This window comes from Apium graveolens, chromosome 5 (genome assembly GCF_009905375.1).
Source record: "Apium graveolens cultivar Ventura chromosome 5, ASM990537v1, whole genome shotgun sequence".
NCBI classification, from domain to species: domain Eukaryota; kingdom Viridiplantae; phylum Streptophyta; class Magnoliopsida; order Apiales; family Apiaceae; genus Apium; species Apium graveolens.
The window spans coordinates 201,588,454-201,609,449 of NC_133651.1; the positions used below are offsets into that span (position 1 = coordinate 201,588,454).

At 37.7% G+C, this 20,996-nt stretch overlaps 1 protein-coding gene across 1 annotated transcript; it reads right to left on the bottom strand.

Moving 5' to 3' along the window:
- Positions 1-5,925: 5,925 nt before the first annotated feature.
- LOC141660581 (beta-fructofuranosidase, insoluble isoenzyme 3-like) lies at positions 5,926-9,536 on the bottom strand. The gene is given in 8 exon segments (XM_074467572.1): positions 5,926-6,114; positions 7,299-7,389; positions 7,498-7,742; positions 7,853-8,011; positions 8,124-8,962; positions 8,965-8,982; positions 9,073-9,081; positions 9,356-9,536. Coding segments are annotated over 8 exon segments (1,731 nt in total).
- Between the last annotated feature and the right edge of the window lie 11,460 nt (positions 9,537-20,996).

Consider the following 20,996-nt stretch of genomic DNA (forward strand, 5'->3'; position numbering starts at 1 on the left):
GCCGATTCCGTCGCCTACGTTAAGAAATACCCTCAGTGCCAGAAGTTTAGCAATGTTCCCAGACAAAGCCCCAGCCTTCCAGCATCGATCTTGTCTCCAATCCCATTTGTCGTTTGGGGCATAGATATCATGGGTCCATTTCCTCGGGAAAAAGGCGACCTCCGCTATGTCCTGGTAGCCACTGATTATATGACAAAGTGGGCAGAAGCTAAAGCTATGAGAACGATCAATCAACAAGATTGTATCAAATTTATAGATACAATCGTCATGAGGTTCGGGATCCCGGTAATTCTTGTCTCCGACAATGGTCCACAGTTCATCGGGTCCGACTTCGAAGCATATTTGAAAGAGCTCGGAATCAAGCATAAAAGGGCATCGGTTGCGCATCCTCAGGGAAATGGACAGGTGGAAGTAACTAACGGAACCATACTTCGGGGCCTGGAAAAAAGACTAGAGGGGTCCAAGAAAATGTGGCCTGATGAGCTTCCGAAAGTCCTGTGGTCCTACAGAACCACCCCCAGGACGGGAACCAATGAAACCCCCTTCAAGCTTGTATACGGCACCAAAGCTCGCATACCAATCGAAACCGGATCCCCCTCCCACAAGGTCATCAACTTCGACAAGATCTCAAACATCGAAGGACTCAAGACCAACCGGGAGCTCCTAGACGAAGTAAGAGACAAGGCAGTAAAAAGGATGGAAAGCTACAAAGAAAAGACAAAGCTCTACTTCGTGAAGAAGGCAAAAATAAGAGAGTATGAAGCGAGAGACTTGGTACTCCGGCACACCGAGGCCTCGGACCCAACCAATCAAGGAAAGCTGCAACCCAACTGGGAGGGTCCCTATATGGTTAAGGAAGTGCTCCGCCCAGGAACCTACAAGCTAAGCTATCTCGGTGGAACCGAAGTCCCAAACACTTGGCACGGAGTCCGCCTAAGGAAATTCTACCAGTAAAGGTAGGGCGCACATTCCGGGATCTCCTCTACTTTTAGGCTATGACAGCTTGATGTAACTTTCAACGTTTGCCCCGGAATGTATTTTTTGCTTTATTATGATTTAAATGAAAACTTCACTTCGAGCACCCCATAGCTCAGGACAATCTTACTGTCATATGATTACTGTCGCCATATTACAAAATTTTATTCAGTTAAAGGTTTAAACCCCATCTCGGGGACCATAACACAAACCATGTGTACTTACAAAATTTTATTCAGTTAAAATTTTAAACCCCATCTCGGGGATCGTAACACGAACCACGTGTACCTAAAAAAATTTCGACGAATGAAAGCAAAACCAAATACGAAAAGGGAAATATATTTACATATATTCCCGAGCCAAACCAAGCCCCGGAACAAATCCAAACCAGAGTCATACGAAATCCAAATAACAAGTCTAAAAGCCACAAGGGCTAAGTCTGAAATAACAGCAAGCTACGCAAAACAAATTACAAGGCACGAAGCCTGGGACTTCATTCTCCAGTTCTCGGGAGGAGGAGGAGTCTTCTCGCGATCCTCTTCAGGAGGAGGAGGCGGCTGGGTTCCGGAGGTACCCGCTTCAGCGACTTTGGCTTCTTCACGCCGAAGCTCTTCTGCAAGGTACAGCTCTATGAACCCGTCCATGTCACTACCCGGATTCTCAGCCAGATAAGCAGAAGCAATGTCCCAGCAGATGTTGACCTTCTCAAAGATCTTGTTATTGGGGTACCCCTGAAAGATTCAAGCACCTCCTCTGCTCGGGGCCTGGCAGCAAGCTTTTTCTTCAAATTCTCCACCTCCGCCCGGAGGGATCCAACCACCTGCTCAGCAGCCTCCCGAGCCTTCACCGCCTCAACAACAGCCTTCTTATGCCTACGGGACTCTCTCTCCTTCACCTCCCAGTACTTGGTGAATGTTTCCTTCTCCTTAGACAGCTCCTTCACCGCGGCCTTATTCTTAGCCTCCCTTATGCGGTAATTATGAAGAATGGTAGAGCAGCCGCTGATCCGAGCGTTGGCCTGAAAATTAACGACTCAGTACTAGTGCAAGGGTAGGAAGAAAAATGATAAGGGAACAGTCTTACCTCCGAAACATCCCGAACAAGATGATCAAGGAAGGTATCCAGATCCTCCTTGGCATAGCACTCGAAGTCAGCAGGGGTGGCATAGTTTTCGAATATCTCATTCCGACGATCATCCAAAGTCATCTGGGCTAAGAGGTTCTTCAATGCATCCTCCTCCACCAACTTCTGGCTCTCCTCCTCGGTAGGGCCCGAAGCAGAGACCCTCCTATGTTGGGGGTTCCGTAACCACCAGCAACTTCCTCCGCAGCCTTCCTCTTGCAAGGGTTCAAAGATCCAACCTCCTCTTCATCCAACTCCAGAACCTCAACCTCTTCGGGCTCCGGGACAATAGGCGTAGTAACCACCAGAGCACTTTGCCTTACGCTATTTCCCGAGGAACCAGCATCACGGGCCTGAGAGCCACTACCCATACCAGCTTTCTTCTTTCCTGAGTCCAACTGCACAGTGCCACCGATCTTCTTGAACCTTCCGGCCAAATCCTTGAATTGTTGCGACATAGCGTGATGGAAAGGGTTAAGGAACGGAAGACCTGCACAAGGAACAACGGTTTTAAAAAGAAGCACCAAGGCAACGATATACATCAAGAAAAAATACAAAAAATTTTATTACTAAAGTAAAGCACTTACAGCTGACATTAAATAACGCTTGGTTATCTAAAAAGGTGTCCCGAGTACACTGGGCACCAAGAGCCACCACAAAATCGTACATCTTTACCAAGGCATCTCCACCGAGCCGCTCAGATGGGAACCTATTATTTTTCAAAACAGTTTTGTACACAGGCATAAACTCCAGGTCCCCACCCCGGACGAAGATGAACTCTTGGTGCCAGCCCCGGAGCGAGTTCAACATAAAGACGGGCGCACACTTGGCATCAGCAGGAAACCCGCAGCCATCTTTGTTGAACGTAAACTCAAAAAGGGGAGGTAGGGTGGACTTCTTAATCTTAAAGAGATAGTGAAAAAGCTTGAAGGTAGGCAGATACTTCTTCACATGGCAACAGGCAAGGAACCAGGACACCCATTTAACAGTGTTCGGGGCCAACTGAGTAAAAGGTATCCCGTAGACATCACGGCATAATGACTTGGTGAATTGTGAAGGTTGGGCCTCATGCTACGAAGATGCTCTAAGGGAATAGCTACCCAACCACCCACAGGACGGTGATAAACCCTCTCATGAGGCTCGGGCCACCTCCACTCCATCTCATCCCCGAAGTGGAAAACGGCTTTCATCACGTCATCTATTTGCTCAAAGGTATACTCCGAAAGGTCGGGATGACGGGGAGCATGAACATAACCCATCCCGGGAGCGCTATAGAAAAGTTGATCCATGCGAGCCCCATCATATGGCTCTATTCCCTCGGGCCTATAAGCATTAGAAAGGTCCCTAAAATCGTAGTCATGGGGGGACTATTCTCCCGGGTTTGAACAAAGTAGTGATCTATGTCTACCCAAGACCCATCTCTTCTACCCAAAGTCTGCCCGGGGTTTAAAAGGAAAGTAGGCAACTCCTTAACTACAGCTTGGTGATGGGGAGGCATATTTTCTGGTTCCGGGGAAGAGTCACTCGAAGAACGTTTGGAAAATCCAAATTGGGGACGGTCGGGTCTATGTTTAAGGTTGGCCAATTGTTTCCTTCTACCCCTCATAACCATATAACCCCGGAGTCTATGCCATTTCAGGAAGAAAAGAAGAAAAAACACAAAAAACTACTCAGAAACAGTTAACCTTAGAATCAAAACACCAAAGTATACCATACAACCTATACATACGCATATACACAACCACCAACATGCAAACACGAACCCAGATTTTTGGCCTAAATCAAAACCCCTTTTCTTACATATATAGAAACCAGATAACAAACCCAGTTTTATGTGACATAAATCATTCTTTTTATGCAACCCAAAAACCTAAACTCTAAACAAGGAACAACATCAATTCTACATTCAAATCTCTAAAACTCGACACGACAAAACTAAACCAACTCGCATATTTCATACACATGCATTCAAATATTCAAACTACGAATATTCATCAAATCAAACACAGTAACAAAAAAGCAAAAAATCGAAAAGAAGGGCTCAAGCACTTATAAGAAAGCAGGAGAAATTGAACGGCTTCAAAGAGCAGAAATCTCGAAGTGCGCCTTGAAGAAAAAAAATGGAGGGTTTTTGGTGTTTGTAATTGCGTAAAGGAAAAAGAAATGACAAAGGTGGAGTATTTATAGGCACAGACGAAGTAGTAACCCACTCAACTGCCACACAATCGTGTCCGTCAGATGAAGACACGTGGCAAAATCCTGAGCGTCCAGAAAGTAACCACCGCAGTTAATGATTACACCACTGTAATTTTTTAACAGGCACAGCTTTTGAGGAGAAAAAGGGGGGAAAACTGCAATGTTTCGTACATATACATATATGCATACATATATTCATACAGGAAGCTCAACCGCCGCCTAACACTCCGGGAAAAGTGTTAAAGTACTACCCACCTGTCGCATCTGCACCGTCACCCAAACACAAACCCGGGGACTTGTATCCAACAACACCCCGGGGTTAGGGGCCACAAATCAAAGGAAAAATGAAAAAAAATTCAAGTGACAAAAACCAAAAGTCCTACCCAAACACAACCCCGGGGACTTATATCCAACAACACCCCGAGGTTAGGGGCCACAAATCAAAGGAAAAATGAAAAAAAATTCCAAGTGACAAAAACCAAAAGGGCTACCCAAACACAACCCCGGGGACTTGTATCCAACAACACCCCGAGGTTAGGGGCCACAAATCAAAGGAAAAATGAAAAAAAATTCCAAGTGACAAAAACCAAAAGGCCTACCCAAACACAACCCCGGGGACTTGTACCCAACAGCACATCGGGGATAAGTGCCACAAATCAAAGAAAAAGTGAATTTTTTTATGAATCACGTAGCTCAAAACACACGCCCCGAAAAAGAAGACTACTCCCCCATCCGGGAAAACCCGCATAAGGGAGTGGGAGGCAAATGATAGGCCAGAAATAACCAAGCCCAAATAAAGGAACAGAAGCCCAAAGAGATAACACCCCAGGCCCAAACTGGGGTGGTCCCCGGTGCCACGTGGCACTGGACAAAAGAGTCAACTGTCTCATGTTACCCAAAATGGAACAATTGCATCCTAGCCGTTCATGTACAAAGATCCCAAGGCAACACTGGTGGAAGAAGGACACCTGACCCCACAGTCTATCCAAACCGTCTGATCAATCACCAACCAAGAATGATCAAAGGCTAGGATGGAGAGGTACAAACCCCAAAAACCCTAAATCTTGGGACCTATAAAAGGCCCCAAAAAGAGGGTTTTAGGGGTTGAAAGACATTTGACTGCTACACATCTATACACACACCAATATATATATTTTTGAATAGCTCCTTCTTCCCTCTTCTTCTTCTTGAAGAAACCACATTTCTTGTTCTCACACCGGATTTGTCGCGAGAAACAACCCCTCTCCGGTTCTGTTTTGCAGAGTCCCCTACCTAGCAGTCTAACTTCACCCTGGCTGCCACGCGGACTGGGCTCTAGCATACGTGAGAAAGGAGAAGACCCGGGAAGAAACAGAGTTATCGCATGATACTTGTTTACGAAAAAAAATCATTCAAAAGACAGTCTACATATCTACCCGGCGACAGAGAGTGGAGCTGCAGTTAAAGGATTTTTCAGCTCCTCAGTCTAGCTTCACAAGGGATAAAGCATAAAAAGGGTATAATTGATAAACCATAATTAATATTTGAAGGGGCCGAGACAAATAGCTATAAAAGTATTGTTTTATAATAACAGAATGAGATTAACAGAAACTGAATTTCAAAATCACAAGATAGTGTTAAATTCCTCCTAAATCAATCTTCGTTCATCTTTGAAGGAGGCTTCATGCTCCAAGCATCCAAGCTATCTACAGTGATCGGTTCTGTTCCATTGTTGAATATAAATAAATGAGCATTGTTATAAATTGCCTTTGTTGGATAAACCCTTGATGATATGCATGTTTTTCCTTGAGCACCAAAACTTTCCACCGCTGAATTGTCAATCTGTATAAAGACAAAAAGAACTATTTAAGTTACGTCTATACACACATATATATAGGGAGTTACTCAAATAAGAACTCCAATTAAAATGAGAACTGAAATCTAATCTCAGCTATATAATTTGTATCCTTACATTAAATCTCAACCACCCATTTTATATTTTATACTTTATTTTTATCTTTAATCTCTCTCATCCAACACACTCTCCTCACCCACCCCTACCTCACCGGCCCCCACCGGTCTCCGCCGCCAACTAGTGGCCACCATCGTCGCCGGAAAAAGCACCGAATCTACGATCTTCTCTCTCCACCCCTCCCTCCCTTCGCCCATGCCATCGATCACCATTACACCACCTTCAATGCTTGCAACACATCTATATCACCTCCGCCATCATCAACACTTTTCTTCAAATCAAGACGGTATGCTCCAATTAAATCGTTGACGATGCTTAGGACGAAAGAGATTGATGTGCAGAAATCCTGTAGCGATCGAGACGCCATTAAAGCTCTGCTCGAGCTCTAAACGAAGGCAATTTACTAATTTACTGTTCAGATCTGAGGATTCTTGGTGATTCAGATTGATATTCGGTGATTTTTTGGTTGATTGTAATGATTAATGGTATATGACAGACATGTGTGATTGTGGTGTGGTGGTTGTGATAGTTTGATTTAGTGATTTTTTTTTATTCTGGTGGTCAGAGCATGGCTGGATAGAGATGCAATTGGGGTGGTTGTGATGGTTATTTTTATTTTTTTGTGGTGATTTTTAGTTTTCCGATGGTAATTTTAAGTTTAGCGGTGGTGATTTTATATTTTCGGTGGTGATTTTTTTGTAGTCCGGTGGTGATCTTTGATTTGACGGTGGTGATTTTATATTTGCCGGTGGTGATTTTCTGGTGATCGCTGGAGGTAGTGGTGGTCACCGGTGGTGGTGGCCGGAAATGGTGGTTGTCGGTGGTTGGAGGTAATTGTGGGTGGTAAGTAGAAAGAAGAAGATATAAGCTATGATAGTTGGGGAAGATGATAAAATTTAAAATGAATAGTCTAGATTAAAAATATATTTAAATTTGTGTGGTTGAGATTAGATCTCATATCTCACCAAAAAAAGGTTCTCAATGGAGTAAGACTATATATATATATATATGCAAACATGCAAATTAAAGTAAAAACTTTATAAATGATGCTTACCAAACTTCTAAGAGAAATCTTGTTATCACTTAAATCAATATCGACAAATCCTGCAAGTGAGGGCTTGTACAGTCCCTCGGCCAAAGAGGACCTTCAAAACAAACAAATAAAACCATGTATTATGTTTTAGAATAACTTATCTCCCTTTCAAATTCGGGAATAGTAATAGATTAAACCATATATGAGCGGATGAAGCTACCGTTTTGCATCAGAACACATCAAAACTTTAAGCTTCTCTTCAGCCTTAAATATTCTAAAAAAGACAGGAGTATACTCTTCTAACTTTAGTGAAGCCAATGTCAATATACCAAATGGTCCAAGACCTCCCTTGATGGTTGATCCCATCAGGTCGCAAACATCTTGAGCGTCTAGGTTTGTCCATTTAGGATCAAATGGCTCGGCTTTGTCCAAGCTCTTAAATGAAAATGTTGCATCAACATCGGCCTGAACATACACAAATTATTTAATGCATTATGAAAAATGATGCACCGAGATTAAAATGTTTAGGCAAATGCACATCTTAAGACAATGTCATTTTTCAAATGAGAACATACCTGTGCAGCTGTTATTCCCGTGACTTCAACATAATCTCCAACATTGAGTTTTTGATTTCTCATTTGTACATTTTCTCCTCTCAGTCCTTCTACTTCTTCAATTGGCCACTGGACTAATTGTCTTCCATTTGAGTCCAGCCAAATTCTTCTCGGAATTAGCTATAAAATTATGTACGTAATCAGCACTTATCTCCCTAACACATTTAGCTAGGTAGTGGATCTGCTTATGATTTCAATTTCTGAAAACAGACTGACACATGAATTAAATTACCTGAATTCCAGCCCAGCCCTTTTGAACATCATCATGCTGACTATCTGACTCATTAGCCCAACCCCACAAGATCCTTCGCTTTTTGATTGGATCAAAGAATGTTTTTGAAGCATAAAAGTTACCATAATCATATCTCAATCCTGCCCAACTATCAACTGATGTGTTATCCGGAACATACCTATCCTTGACGCGGTTATATCTTCCAATTGTGTAGTACTCATATCTAGTTGAATTCAAACTAACCTTCAGCACATGTTTAATACTCCTGCCCATTTTGGAAGTATCCAACCCGTCCTTACTTTTAGGAGCCACCGGATAAAAATCTGGACATTCCCACATTCCTGAGTCAGCTTTAGTATGTAAAGGATGAGGGGCCTTTGTCCATTTCATGAAATCTCTGCTTCTGTATAAATAGGCAATTCCTCTCTGTTTTCTGCTACTACCAATCAGCATGTTCCAGTGGCCACCATCAAACCATGCAGTAGTTGGATCACGAAATGCGGTGGGGTTTTCCTTATGGACGCCAACCAGTGGATTGTTGTCTGGTTTTACCCATTTACGAAGAAAAGGATCCGAATAATTAGCAGGAACAGCATAGTTTTGGACTTGGGCATTTTCAGGTGCAGGGGATACAATACCAGTGTATAGTATGACAGGTTTGTCTCCGGGAAGAATAGTAGCTGATCCCGACCAGCATCCGTATTTATCAAATGGTTTAGATGGGAAAATTGCAGGGTCAAGTGCAATCCAATTAATCAAGTCTTTCGAAACAGAGTGAGCCCATACAATGTTTCCCCAGACAGCACCTTTGGGATTGTACTGATAAAACAGATGGTATAACCTTTGTAGAACAACGGTCCTGTAACAAAATAAAAAAGATTTCATTAATCATCATTAACAATCGGAGAATTAGATATTTAAATTTGTAAACTAAAAGAATTTAACTTACCATTTGGATCTGTGGATTGTTTTGTCACCAGTATTTATCATGCAAGAGAGAAAAAATATCAGGAAATCAACTAATTACAAGTCAAAGAAACTTCACAAAAAAAAAAAAAAACTTATAACAAAGACATAGGGCGCTAAGAATCTGTCTAAGCTTTGACAAAAACTGTTAATTTTTGAAACCTAGAGTACATGCTCTCGGCCACTTATTTACTATATATGCATGCATGAACTAGTACCGTTAATGATATGGGATACGATCCTGGGTACCGTTGATCTATACGTACCGTTGATCCAATGTTTTGGAGGCTGAAAGTGATAGCCAGTTCTGTGCAATAACTTGACACTGACAGCGGAAAGAGATTGAAGCTCCGGAAAGACTCTGTGGGTTGAATCCACGCCATTTATATTTAACAAGAAGATTGGTAGAAAGAAAAAAATATAGTTCCAAGAAGAGGCTTCAGCCATTTTGTTTGTGGAAGATGAAAACATCACAGAATGCTGTATATGTATAAAGCTTATTAGGATTCGGTAATGTGATAAGAAGAGATCGAGAAAAATTAGCATAATCTAGAAGATAAATCAACTCAGAGATATCTTCCCCCTAATTCTTGAACGGCAAGGCAAACGGATAATTAGAAATAGATATGGGGACAGTAACTCTGTTATGGAAAACTACTTATAATTGGTTCTATTAATACAATGAGAATATTTATTTTCCAGTTACAATTTTATTTGTTGATTAAACAAATATTTCTAAATTAATATTTTCTAGCTTTCTATACTAAATTGATCATAACAATAGTATAGTTTTCTTTAATGGTATCATACTTAAATAGTTGTTAACAATAACTTGGTATTTAGTCGATTTATAGGATAACATAATTTGTCCTGGAAGTTAAAAGACGGAAGAAGTTTGTCTGTACAATGCAACTAATGTAAATGAATTAAGCTGAAAGAATTTCCGAGAAGAGCAGTGCTATTTCTCACCATCTGTGATTCCAAAAATAATTCTCAACTGAGTTAATGAAGAGCTCGCATACCACCTCATGACTGAGCTTACCAAGCAAAAACTGATTGTTGTGACCAAAATATTACATGAACTCGATTTAAGACTCATGAGAATATTGGACTTAATCGGTATGAATTATGACACATTTTGATATAAGAATATTGGGCTTAATTGGTATGAATCATGACACATTTTAATATGAATTTGGTGCAAGGATTCATGATTTTAAAGATACTTGTACTGAGGTGCGCAATCTTTTGTGAAGTTACACTGGTCACAGAAGTTCAGCTGTATAATAGATTAATATGATAATGGCAAATGCTATTAAGTCCCAGTAATAGTCCTTAATAGATAGGCGACGTATCAGGAAAACTGGACTAGACAAAGAGATATTGATGCAAGAATATTAACGTAGCTCTGTTAGTAGAATTGGTGTCCTGCTAGGACTATACCTCCAAAAATAAAGGTGAACAACTCATATCTTTATTGAATGGTTTTTTAATGAGATTTCATCACTATAAACGGGATAAACAACAAAGATTAAAGGATAATTACATGAATTCATGAATAATCATTATAAATTATGGATTAATTGGATTTAAGGAGTCCTACTACGCATGGACACTGAAAGCCCACCTGGGAAGCAGTTGGGTCCGTTATGAAATTCGGTTTTGGCTTATGAGCAATATAACTTGTTGCTCAAGGACATGAGTCCAATCCTATAAAACTACATTGGACTTGATTCGTATAAATATTGGATATGTATGCACTTTTTGCAGGAGGTTGGCTAGTATGTCCTCTCGCTTTATTCTACAAGAATTACGTAGAAACTTGAGCAATACACATCTTCGATCAGTTTTGACCAGTTGAGAGGACTTCTGAGTCATTATTGCTCGGAGAACCCGCAAACTCAGTTCCAACGACGTCACATCTCTCGACATATTCCAGCAGACGGCCCTGAAGCTGCAGACACGAAGCTGAAGCCTGGGACGAACATATCAGACTCAACGCCCGACTTCCAAGGGCAAAACCAGTATTCCGGAGATATTCACTCGAGACTTTGTTACCAAGTTTATCTCGCAATATTTTTGGCGCTAGAAGGAACATAGCTTCTAACTTTTTACTTAATAATTTTTTATTTAATTATAACTGTCACATTGATTTGTAATTGTAGGGTTCAGATTAATCTATTGGGTTTTCCGCTATACTCCACCTAAGATGGTTCTCCACCGAGTAAATTTCCTATATATAGGGAGATGATCAAATAAAAACCAATTAATAGAAACTAGAATCATACACTAATCACAATTTACTTTCCTATTTTACAGCAACCACCTCCATCCTCCGCACTGTCAGGTACCACACATTTCCCCTGGTGTCCCATCATACACCATTCATCTCCGATTAAACCACCCACTCACCTCCTTCTCGGTCAATTTTTCCAGCAATCACCAATTGGAACACTTCCTCCCCACTCATTCTTAGTAAATTAATTATACCCGTACTGTAGTAAATTAACAGTACAACTTCTCCGACCAACAAGATTGACGATTTTCATCGATCTATGTCGTAAATATATGTTTGTATGTATATGTCTCGTTTATAACATTTGGTGATTTTCATAATACAAATTGGTGATTTGTGCGATATAAATCAGTGATTGTCGACATACAATTTAGTGATTGAAGAATAGATCTGGTGATTTATTTTATACGTATTAGTATATGTATTCATATATCATGTTCAAATTTCAGATCTGGTATTTTTATTGGAAATTGGTAGTTGTTATTGGTAATTGTTCAATAATGTTATATTTCATTCATATATATCTCCCCCTCTATTTCGCAGTATTCGTTCACTAGACCTCAAGCACCAACACCCTTGTCCTGTATTTCCAACTTTTACCATCTTCATCATTTTCTGTTATACAAGCTAGTGATTTATATAATATAAATAATGGTTGAAGGTAGGTGATAATTGGAATCGAGAAATTTAATGGTAGGTGATGGTGCCGGGAGGAGATAGATCGGACATGGTGGTGGGCTGAAGTAGATCGGAGATGGTAATTGATTAGTCGTAATGGAGGATAGAGAAGTTGATATAAAAATAGTGTTTGTGTAGGTGATGATCGAAGTGGGTTGGGTTCTTAAAGTGGTGGGTAATAGTTAATTAGGCTAGTTTCTAATTTTTATTATAAGACTGTTTTTATTTAAACAGCCCCTTATACATACATAAATGAGTAGCACTCCCCGAAAAACCTCTTACATAGAGAATCATGGAGGAACATTATTTTAAAATATAAAATATATAATTTATTTTATTTTTCATCATATATAATTACAAATTTTTATTTTCAAGTCAAAACTCAAAGTTACACATTTTTTTATTGAAAAAATTATTGAAATTTAATGAAAATGTTTAAATTAGTTATATAGTAGAATCACACTTATTAAAAATTATTCCATTGCAGAATCAAATTTAAATTTTTTTTCAAATTTTGATATTCAATTTTTTTATTATATTCAAATATTACTATTATTCTAGATTAGTATCGAATTATATATTTTTTGAAATTGAATTTTTACAATTTGTGATGAGATTATATAATAAAATCAATGATTCTCCACGTTTCTCCAGAAAACATGATTTTTCATGAAATAAATGCATGCATGAATACATACATACATATATAAGTAAGCACATCTTTTTTGTTATAGTTTTTATTATTAAATTATCTACCCGCTCATTACCCCTTCACTTTATTAGCCACACATCCGCCTATCTCTCAAGTCTCATACTATTTCTCAAAATCTCACTATGCTTCACAAATATTATTATTATTATTATTATTATTATTATTATTATTATTATTATTATTATTATTATTATTATTATTTATTAGCAATATTATGAACAACGGCGTAGCCGAGCACCACAGTTTGATAAATTGGTGCAATTTATATGTTAGATATATTTGTGATGTCATGTCTAATCTGATTTGTTTAGTTTCAGAACTTAGTATCAGGACTTAACTGGAAATCAGAACTTGCTGAATACAGGAAGTTATCAGAACTTAAGGCGTCAGAACTTATATCAGGACTTAAGTGCGGGTACATTTCAGATAAGGAAAGCAACTGATTTACAGGAGAGGATCTGGATTAAACAAGTAAAGATATGCATGAAGAATTTGACAGCTATAGGACTACAGTAGATAACCTCTGATTGATGTATTCTAGGAAACAAAATCATTATCATATCAATTAGTAGTTATCTTGTAATTGTGTATTATATAAACACATATTAGGGTTTACACTGTAAGTATTATCATTCTCGAGAATATTATTCATTGTAACCCTAGCAGCTCTTAGTGATATTATACATCACTAAGAGAGTTGATTAAACCTACTGTAAAAGAGTTTGATATATTAAATAAACTTGTTTTCTGTTACATACTTGTGTTTATAATCGAATTGATTGTAGATACTATATTCAACCCCCTTCTATAGTATCATTGAGGCCTAACAATTTCTATCAGAGCCTTTTTGTTAACACACATACAGTTAAAATCCAAACAAACAATCAATCATGTCTGAACAAGCAAAAATACCAGACCCTCTAGAACCTGCAAAGGTTCAACCCATTCAAAACACCAGTAGATATGAAACCATCAGGGTTCCTATGCTCAGGGTGTCTGAGTACCATGTATGAAATGTGAAGATGACCATGTTTCTGGAAGTTATAGATCTAGAATATTTAGACAGAATTTATGATGGTCCACTTAAGCCCACAAAGCTTTCTGTTGCAGTTGGGAATGAGCCACAGAGGATGATTCCCAAAGAAAAGAGAGAATTCACCACTGAAGACATCTCTTCACTAGGTAAGGATGCAAAAGTAAGACACTTGCTTCATAGTGCACTTGACAATGTCATTTCAAACAGGGTGATTGGATGCAAGACTGCAAAATAAATCTGGGATGTATTGGATGTGAGATGTCAAGGAACCAATGCCATCAAAAAGAACAGGAAGACAATACTCACACGGGAGTATGAGCACTTTGACTCAAAATCTGATGAGTCACTAACTGATACATATGACAGATTCACAAAGCTGTTGAATGATCTGTCACTAGTGGATAAGGAATATGATCCAGAAGATTCAAATCTGAAATTCTTACTAGCTCTTCCTGAAAAGTGGGATTTGAAAGCTACTACAATAAGAGACAACTATGAACTTGCTGATATGTCTCTTGATGAAATCTATGGGATACTCAAGACTTATGAACTTGAGATGGAGCAAAGAAAGAAGAGGCATGGAGGGAATTCTAAGATAGTTGCTTTAAAGGCTAAAGAAAAGCCAATTGTCTCTAGGAATGCAAAAGGAAAGGCTCTCATCATACAGTCTGATTCAGAGTCATCAGATTATGATGATGATGATTCAGAACCTGAAAATTTATCTGAAGTGGATGTTGATGCAGAGATGATGCAACTGTGTGCTCTTATGGTGAAGGGTGTCACAAAGATAGCCTACAAGAAATTAAGAAAGGGTAAGAAGTTTTCCAGGAAATGAGGAAGTTCTGACAAGAAAGGGTTCAGAATGACTGAAGGCAAAGGAGGAAAGTATGACAGATGAGACAACTCAAATGTCAAATGTTATAATTGTGGTGAAAGAGGCCACATCTCTCCTGATTGCAAGAGAGGAAAAAGTGATAAAGGCCAGGCACTTATCACAAAGAAGAAAAACTGGGCAGACACTTCAGAATCTGAAGAAGAGGTGAACTATGTCTTAATGGAAAATGCTGATAGCAGTTCTGATGCTGCTAAACTAGAGGTACCTCTATCAACTCTTGCTTTTGATACAGAAGATATTACTGAGTTGAGATTATTTCTGAAAAACATTTATATTAGCTATAGAGATCAGACTTTAGAAAATGAAAGATTAAAATCTTAAAATCTAAAGTACAAAAACAGAAATAGCTATCTTGAAGAAGAGTTAATCAAGATGAACACTATTCAGACAGAGAGAGATAATGTTGTGTATGTTAAGAATGAATTGCTTAAATAGAATGATTATCTAAAATCTGAATTAGAAAAAGAAAGAGAAATCATCAGGACTTGGACTAACTTAGGAAAATCAACTCATAATATTCTAAGTAGTGGAAACTGGAAAGAGGGGTTAGGTTATAAAGATGGTAAAAATGAGAAAGGGACTTTGCCAATTAAGCCAATTGCTATCAAACAGACTGTAAAGCTAAAGGTAAATCCTGTTAAATTTGTTGTAAAAACAGTTGTGTCTGATTCTGAAGAGAAGAAAGACTCTAAAACAGAATTCAAAGAAAAATCAACTTCTGACAAATCAAAACAGGATAAACCAGCTTTGGTGAATATTGGCTTAATGGCAAAGAAGCAGCTTAAGTATAAGCTGAAAGAGATTAAAAATATAAAAAAGGTAAAGGAAGCTAGGAAAAATAGGAATGGAAAGGAAGGTGTGAATAAAAGTAATAATTATATTCCTGTTCCTAATGCTCCTAGAAAGAAATACTATAATTATGGAAACACTAACCATCTTGCTTCTTTTACCAGGAAAAATAAAGATATAAACTCTTTACCTCCTAGATCAGGAGTTAAGAGTCAGTCTGTTAGGTTTAAACCACAAAATCCTTGTTTTCATTGTGGTAGTTTATGGCATTCTATTTATACTTGTAAGGAATATCATAGTTTGTACTATAATTATTATGAAATAAAACTTTCTTTAAAAAAAGTTAGTGTAATTCCTTCTACTGTAAATTCTGATGTAAAGTCTGATAAAAAGCATGTTAGCATAAACTCTGAAACTAAATCCGCTGTAAATGCTAACAAACTTAACAAGGCCAAAGGATCCAAGCAAGTCTGGGTCCTTAAAACTAATCAATAGTGGTATTTGTGATTGCAGGGCAACAGGAAAAACATCCTAGTTCTGGATAGTGGATGTTCAGGACATATGACTGGAAATAAAGCCCTGCTATCAGACGTTGTGGAGAAAGCTGGCCCAGGAGTTTCTTATGGAGATGGCAACATGGGAAATACTCTGGGATATGGCAATATCAATCTTGGGAATGTCATAATTGAATCAGTAGCTCTTGTCTCAAGACTTAAACACAATCTGCTAAGTGTGAGTCAAATATGTGACAGAGGTTATCATGTGGATTTCTTTGAAGAACACTTTGAAGTTGTAAGTAATTCTACATGCAAAGTGATTCTGAAAGGTTACAGACATGGAAACATTTATGAAGCTAGATTTTCAACAAATTTTGATGGTTCTGCAATCTGTCTGTTAAGTAGAGCATCAATTGAAGAAAGCTGGAATTGGCACAAGAGACTCTCTCATTTAAATTTTAACAACATAAATGAGCTAGTAAAGAAAGATCTTGTGAAAGGACTTCCAAAATCAATATTTGCTCCTGATGGTCTTTGTGACTCATGTCAAAAGGCAAAACAAAGAAAATCTTCATTCAAGAGCAAAACTGAATCCTCAATTCTTGAGCCTTATCACTTACTGTATATTGATCTATTTGGTCTAGTCAATGTCATGTCTATTGCAAAGAAGAAATATGATATGGTTATAGTGGATGAGTTCACAAGATACACTTGGGTGTATTTCTTGCACAAGAAGAATGAAACTGCATCTACTCTAACTGATCATGTCAGACAGCTGGACAAGTTAGTAAAAAATTCTGTTAAAATAATAAGAAGTGATAATGGCACTGAGTTCAAGAATTCAATCATGGAAGAGTTCTTCAAAGAGAAAGGAATAAAGCGGGAATTTTCTGCACCTGGAAATCCACAGCAGAATGGAGTTGTAGAAAGAAAGAACAGGACTCTTATTGAAGCTGCACGAACTATGCTTGATGAAGCAAAGCTACCAACCTATTTTTGGGCTGAAGCTGTGCAGACTGCTTATTTTACACAGAATGCTACACTCATAAACAAGCATGGAAAAACACCATATGAGATGGTGAAGAAAAAAGCCAAATCTTAAATACTTTCATATATTTGGATATAAGTGTTTTGTTCTTAAGACTCATCCTGAACAGTTGTCAAAATTTGATCTAAAAGCTGATGAAGGAATTTTTGTTGGATATCCACTTTCCAAAAAAGCCTTCAGAGTCTACAATTTAAGAACAAGGGTTGTCATGGAATCTATCAATGTATCTTTTGATGATAAAAAGATTACTGAACTTGAAGATTTCAATGATCATGATCAGCTGAGATTTGAAAATGAAGATGTAAATTCTGATTTTGTAAATTCTGATGACCTAAATCCTAATCCTGTAAGTTCTGATGGGTTAAATTCTGATGTCATTGAAACTGTGGTAATTGCTCCAAAGGAAAATACACCTATTCAGGGGGAGCAAGCTGATGATCATACCACATCTCAAGACTCTCGAGAAGCATCAGAACCAGTCATTGGCTCTTCAAGTTCTGATTCATCAAGTTTTGATCAGCCAAATTTTGACAATTCTGGAAACTCTAATTCTTCAATTCCTGAAGGATCCAACTCAAATTCTGGAATCTCAGAGAGCATAACTTCAAGGGGAGCATCAGAAAATGCTGATGGAGACAACATGGATCATGGGGGAGGATCCAGTTCTAGAGATCAACTTCCATCTGCAAGAAAGTGGACTAAATCACACACACCTGACTTAATAATTGGAGATCCTGAAGCAGGTGTCAGAACTAGAACATCAACAACAAATGAATGTCTCTATCATTCCTTTCTATCTCAGACTAAACCAAAGAAAGTGGAAAAAGCTCTTCAAGATGCTGATTGGGTGCAAGCAATGCAGGAAGAGTTACATGAATTTGAAAGAAATAAAGTCTGGACCCTAAAACCAAGACCAAAGGATAGATCAATTGTTGGTACAAAATGGGTGTTCAGAAATAAAACTGACAGTGATGGCATAATTACAAGAAACAAAGCAAGGCTGGTTGTAAAAGGATATTCTCAACATGAGGGTATTGATTATGATGAAACATATGCTCCAGTTGCTAGATTTGAAGGCATAAGAATCTTTTTGGCTTATATTGCTCACAAGAAGTTTAAAGTCTTTCAAATGGATGTAAAAAGTGCTTTTCTCAATGGAGAATTGGAAGAAGAGGTATATGTTGCACAACCTCCAGTATTTGTAAATCCAAAATTTTCTAATCATGTCTACAGACTTGATAAAGCACTCTATGGCCTAAAGCAAGCTCCAAGAGCATAGTATGAAATTCTAGCACAATTTCTTCTAGAAAGTGGATTTAGCAGAGGCATAATTGATAAAACTATGTTCTATATCAATCATGGCAAGGACTTACTTTTAGTCCAAATTTATGTTGATGATATCATTTTTGGTTCTACAAATGACCTACTCTGTGAAAAGTTTTAAAAGCTAATGCGGTCAAGATATCAAATTAGTATGATGGGAGAACTTAGCTATTTTCTGGGACTTCAAGTCAAGCAAAATGAAGAAGGTACTTTCATAAATCAATCCAAGTACACCAGAAATTCACTCAAAAAATTTAGAATGCAAGACAGTTCAACTGCATCCACTCCCATGGCCACAGCCACAAAGTTAGATAAAGACACTAGAGCATCAGTAAATATTACTAACTATAGAGGTATGATTGGCTCTTTACTCTATTTAACTGTAAGTAGACCAGATATCATGTATGTTACCTGTCTTTGTGCAAGATTTCAGGCTGATCCAAGAGAACCTCAAGTAATAGCTGTGAAAAGAATTTTCAAGTATCTAAAGGGTACAACTGATTTAGGATTGTGGTATCCTAGGGAATCAAATTTTAAGCTAATAGGTTACTCAAATGCAGGTTTTGCAGGATACAAAATAGACAGGAAAAGCACTAGTGGAAGCTGCCAATTTCTTGGAGGCAGATTGGTTTCTTGGCTTACCAAGAAACAAAAGTTAATTTCCACATCAACTGCAGAAGCAAAATATATTGTTGCAGGAAGCTGTTGTGCACAGATTCTTTGGATGAAGAATCAGTTACTGGACTATGGGTTATAATTTTCTAAAATACCTATTTACTATGATAATCAAAGTGCTATTACTATGACAGGAAATCCAGTTCAACACTCAATGACAAAGCACATCAGCATTATATACCATTTCATAAGAGAACATGTGATCGAAGGTACAGTGGAATTGTATTTTGTTCCAACAGATCAATAACTAGAAGATATCTTCACAAAACTATTATGTGAAGCTACTTTTACAAGACTTGTAAATGAACTTGGAATGGTTTCAGGTTCTTTCTCAAAATCTGTTTAGTTTTTGTTCTCATACATCAGACTTTATGATCAGTGTTTACAGATTTTCTTATATTAAGGTAATATGTGCTTAAATTGTAACATGTTAAACACTGCTTATTATCTGATGTGATTTTATAAACTCTGAAAGTGTTTTGAATGTTCTGTGACTATTCAATCCAAAGAGGATTATTGTGTTAGATGCTGACTTAGTAGTCTTTAACAAACTATGTATCCCATGTTTGAATTAGTTATTTGTATGGAAATCAATAACACAAGAAAATTCGGATCTTGATCTTAGTCAAATTTACTTCCTGTATCTTATTACTAAGTCATAAACTAGATTATTGCTTCTTATCTGTCAAATTCCGATGTCAGTAAATCTTAAGGATGAACTACATGCTTGATAAGCCTCACTTATCTGAAAAAAATGAAAGAAAAAAATTAAAATCAGGTACTCCTTTAAGATCTAGAGTAAATATGTGAAAGGGAAGATCCAAGTGCATTGCTGGTATTAAGTAATATGCATTAGAAAAGCAAATTAATTTTTCTTGGTGACTTTTCACATTCTCTGATTACTGGAGAAATATTCTGATAACAGCATAAATTCGTATGGAAGTTGTAACTCATTTACACTGAGAAGCCATTGTCAAAAGAATTTCAAAAGATGCATAAAATAAGCATAAATAGTTGAGGTGGATTCTTGCATAACTTTATTCTACAGTAGACTTCACAATTCAAGACAGATTTTAAGCATTTTTCTTAGTTATGCCTTATTTCTAAGATTTACTGAAGTTTATCAGACTTTAATCTTTATCTGATCATTTGCACATACACACACTATCACTCCATATGAATGATGAAAATTACTGTGGTGATTAAGTTGTTTATGATAAACAGTTAAGCTTTATTTGCATAAATTCTGAGGACAAGTTCTGATTATGTTCTGATGATTAAACTCTGAAGAAATCATACAGTATTTGTGTGAAGAAACACAGAAAAAGTCATTCATCTTTTTAAGTACAGAAGTCATGTTCTGATGACCGTTAAATTCTGATAATAGTCAAGTTCTGATGCAAATCTTAATGCTTACTTGGCATTATTTATTTACTTGACTTATTTTTGATATTTACTGTAAAGGTCATATTTTCATAAAATACCTAAGTGAGATAAAAACATTGCTAATCTTTTGGTTAATGGGAAATGTGTTTGTTTTGACAACAGCATGTACACAATTATTACTGCACGTTTACCATGCCCACTAATAATGTTTTGACTGATTACATGCTGCCAGGTGTCAAAAGTTCGGTTCAGCTTCAGAAATTAGCCGTTGTAATAAGTGGATCGTATATATATGAGAGATAAAAGATTTTACAATCTTTTACCTACTTTCTCACTCTTTTCTAATCTCTCTTATTCTCTTACGCTCTTACTATTTTCTGACGCTACTTTCTTACAGGCATTTTATCAAACACTTTCTACACACACATTATTTCACTTAATTTCTCACAGAAATGGCACATAAGGATCTTATCTATGATGGAGCCAAGTTTGTCCCTAACAATTATATGGTTATTCTCAACAAGGACGAGGCTCCTTCAGAACTTCACTTCATTCAAGATTTTCTCGTTCGA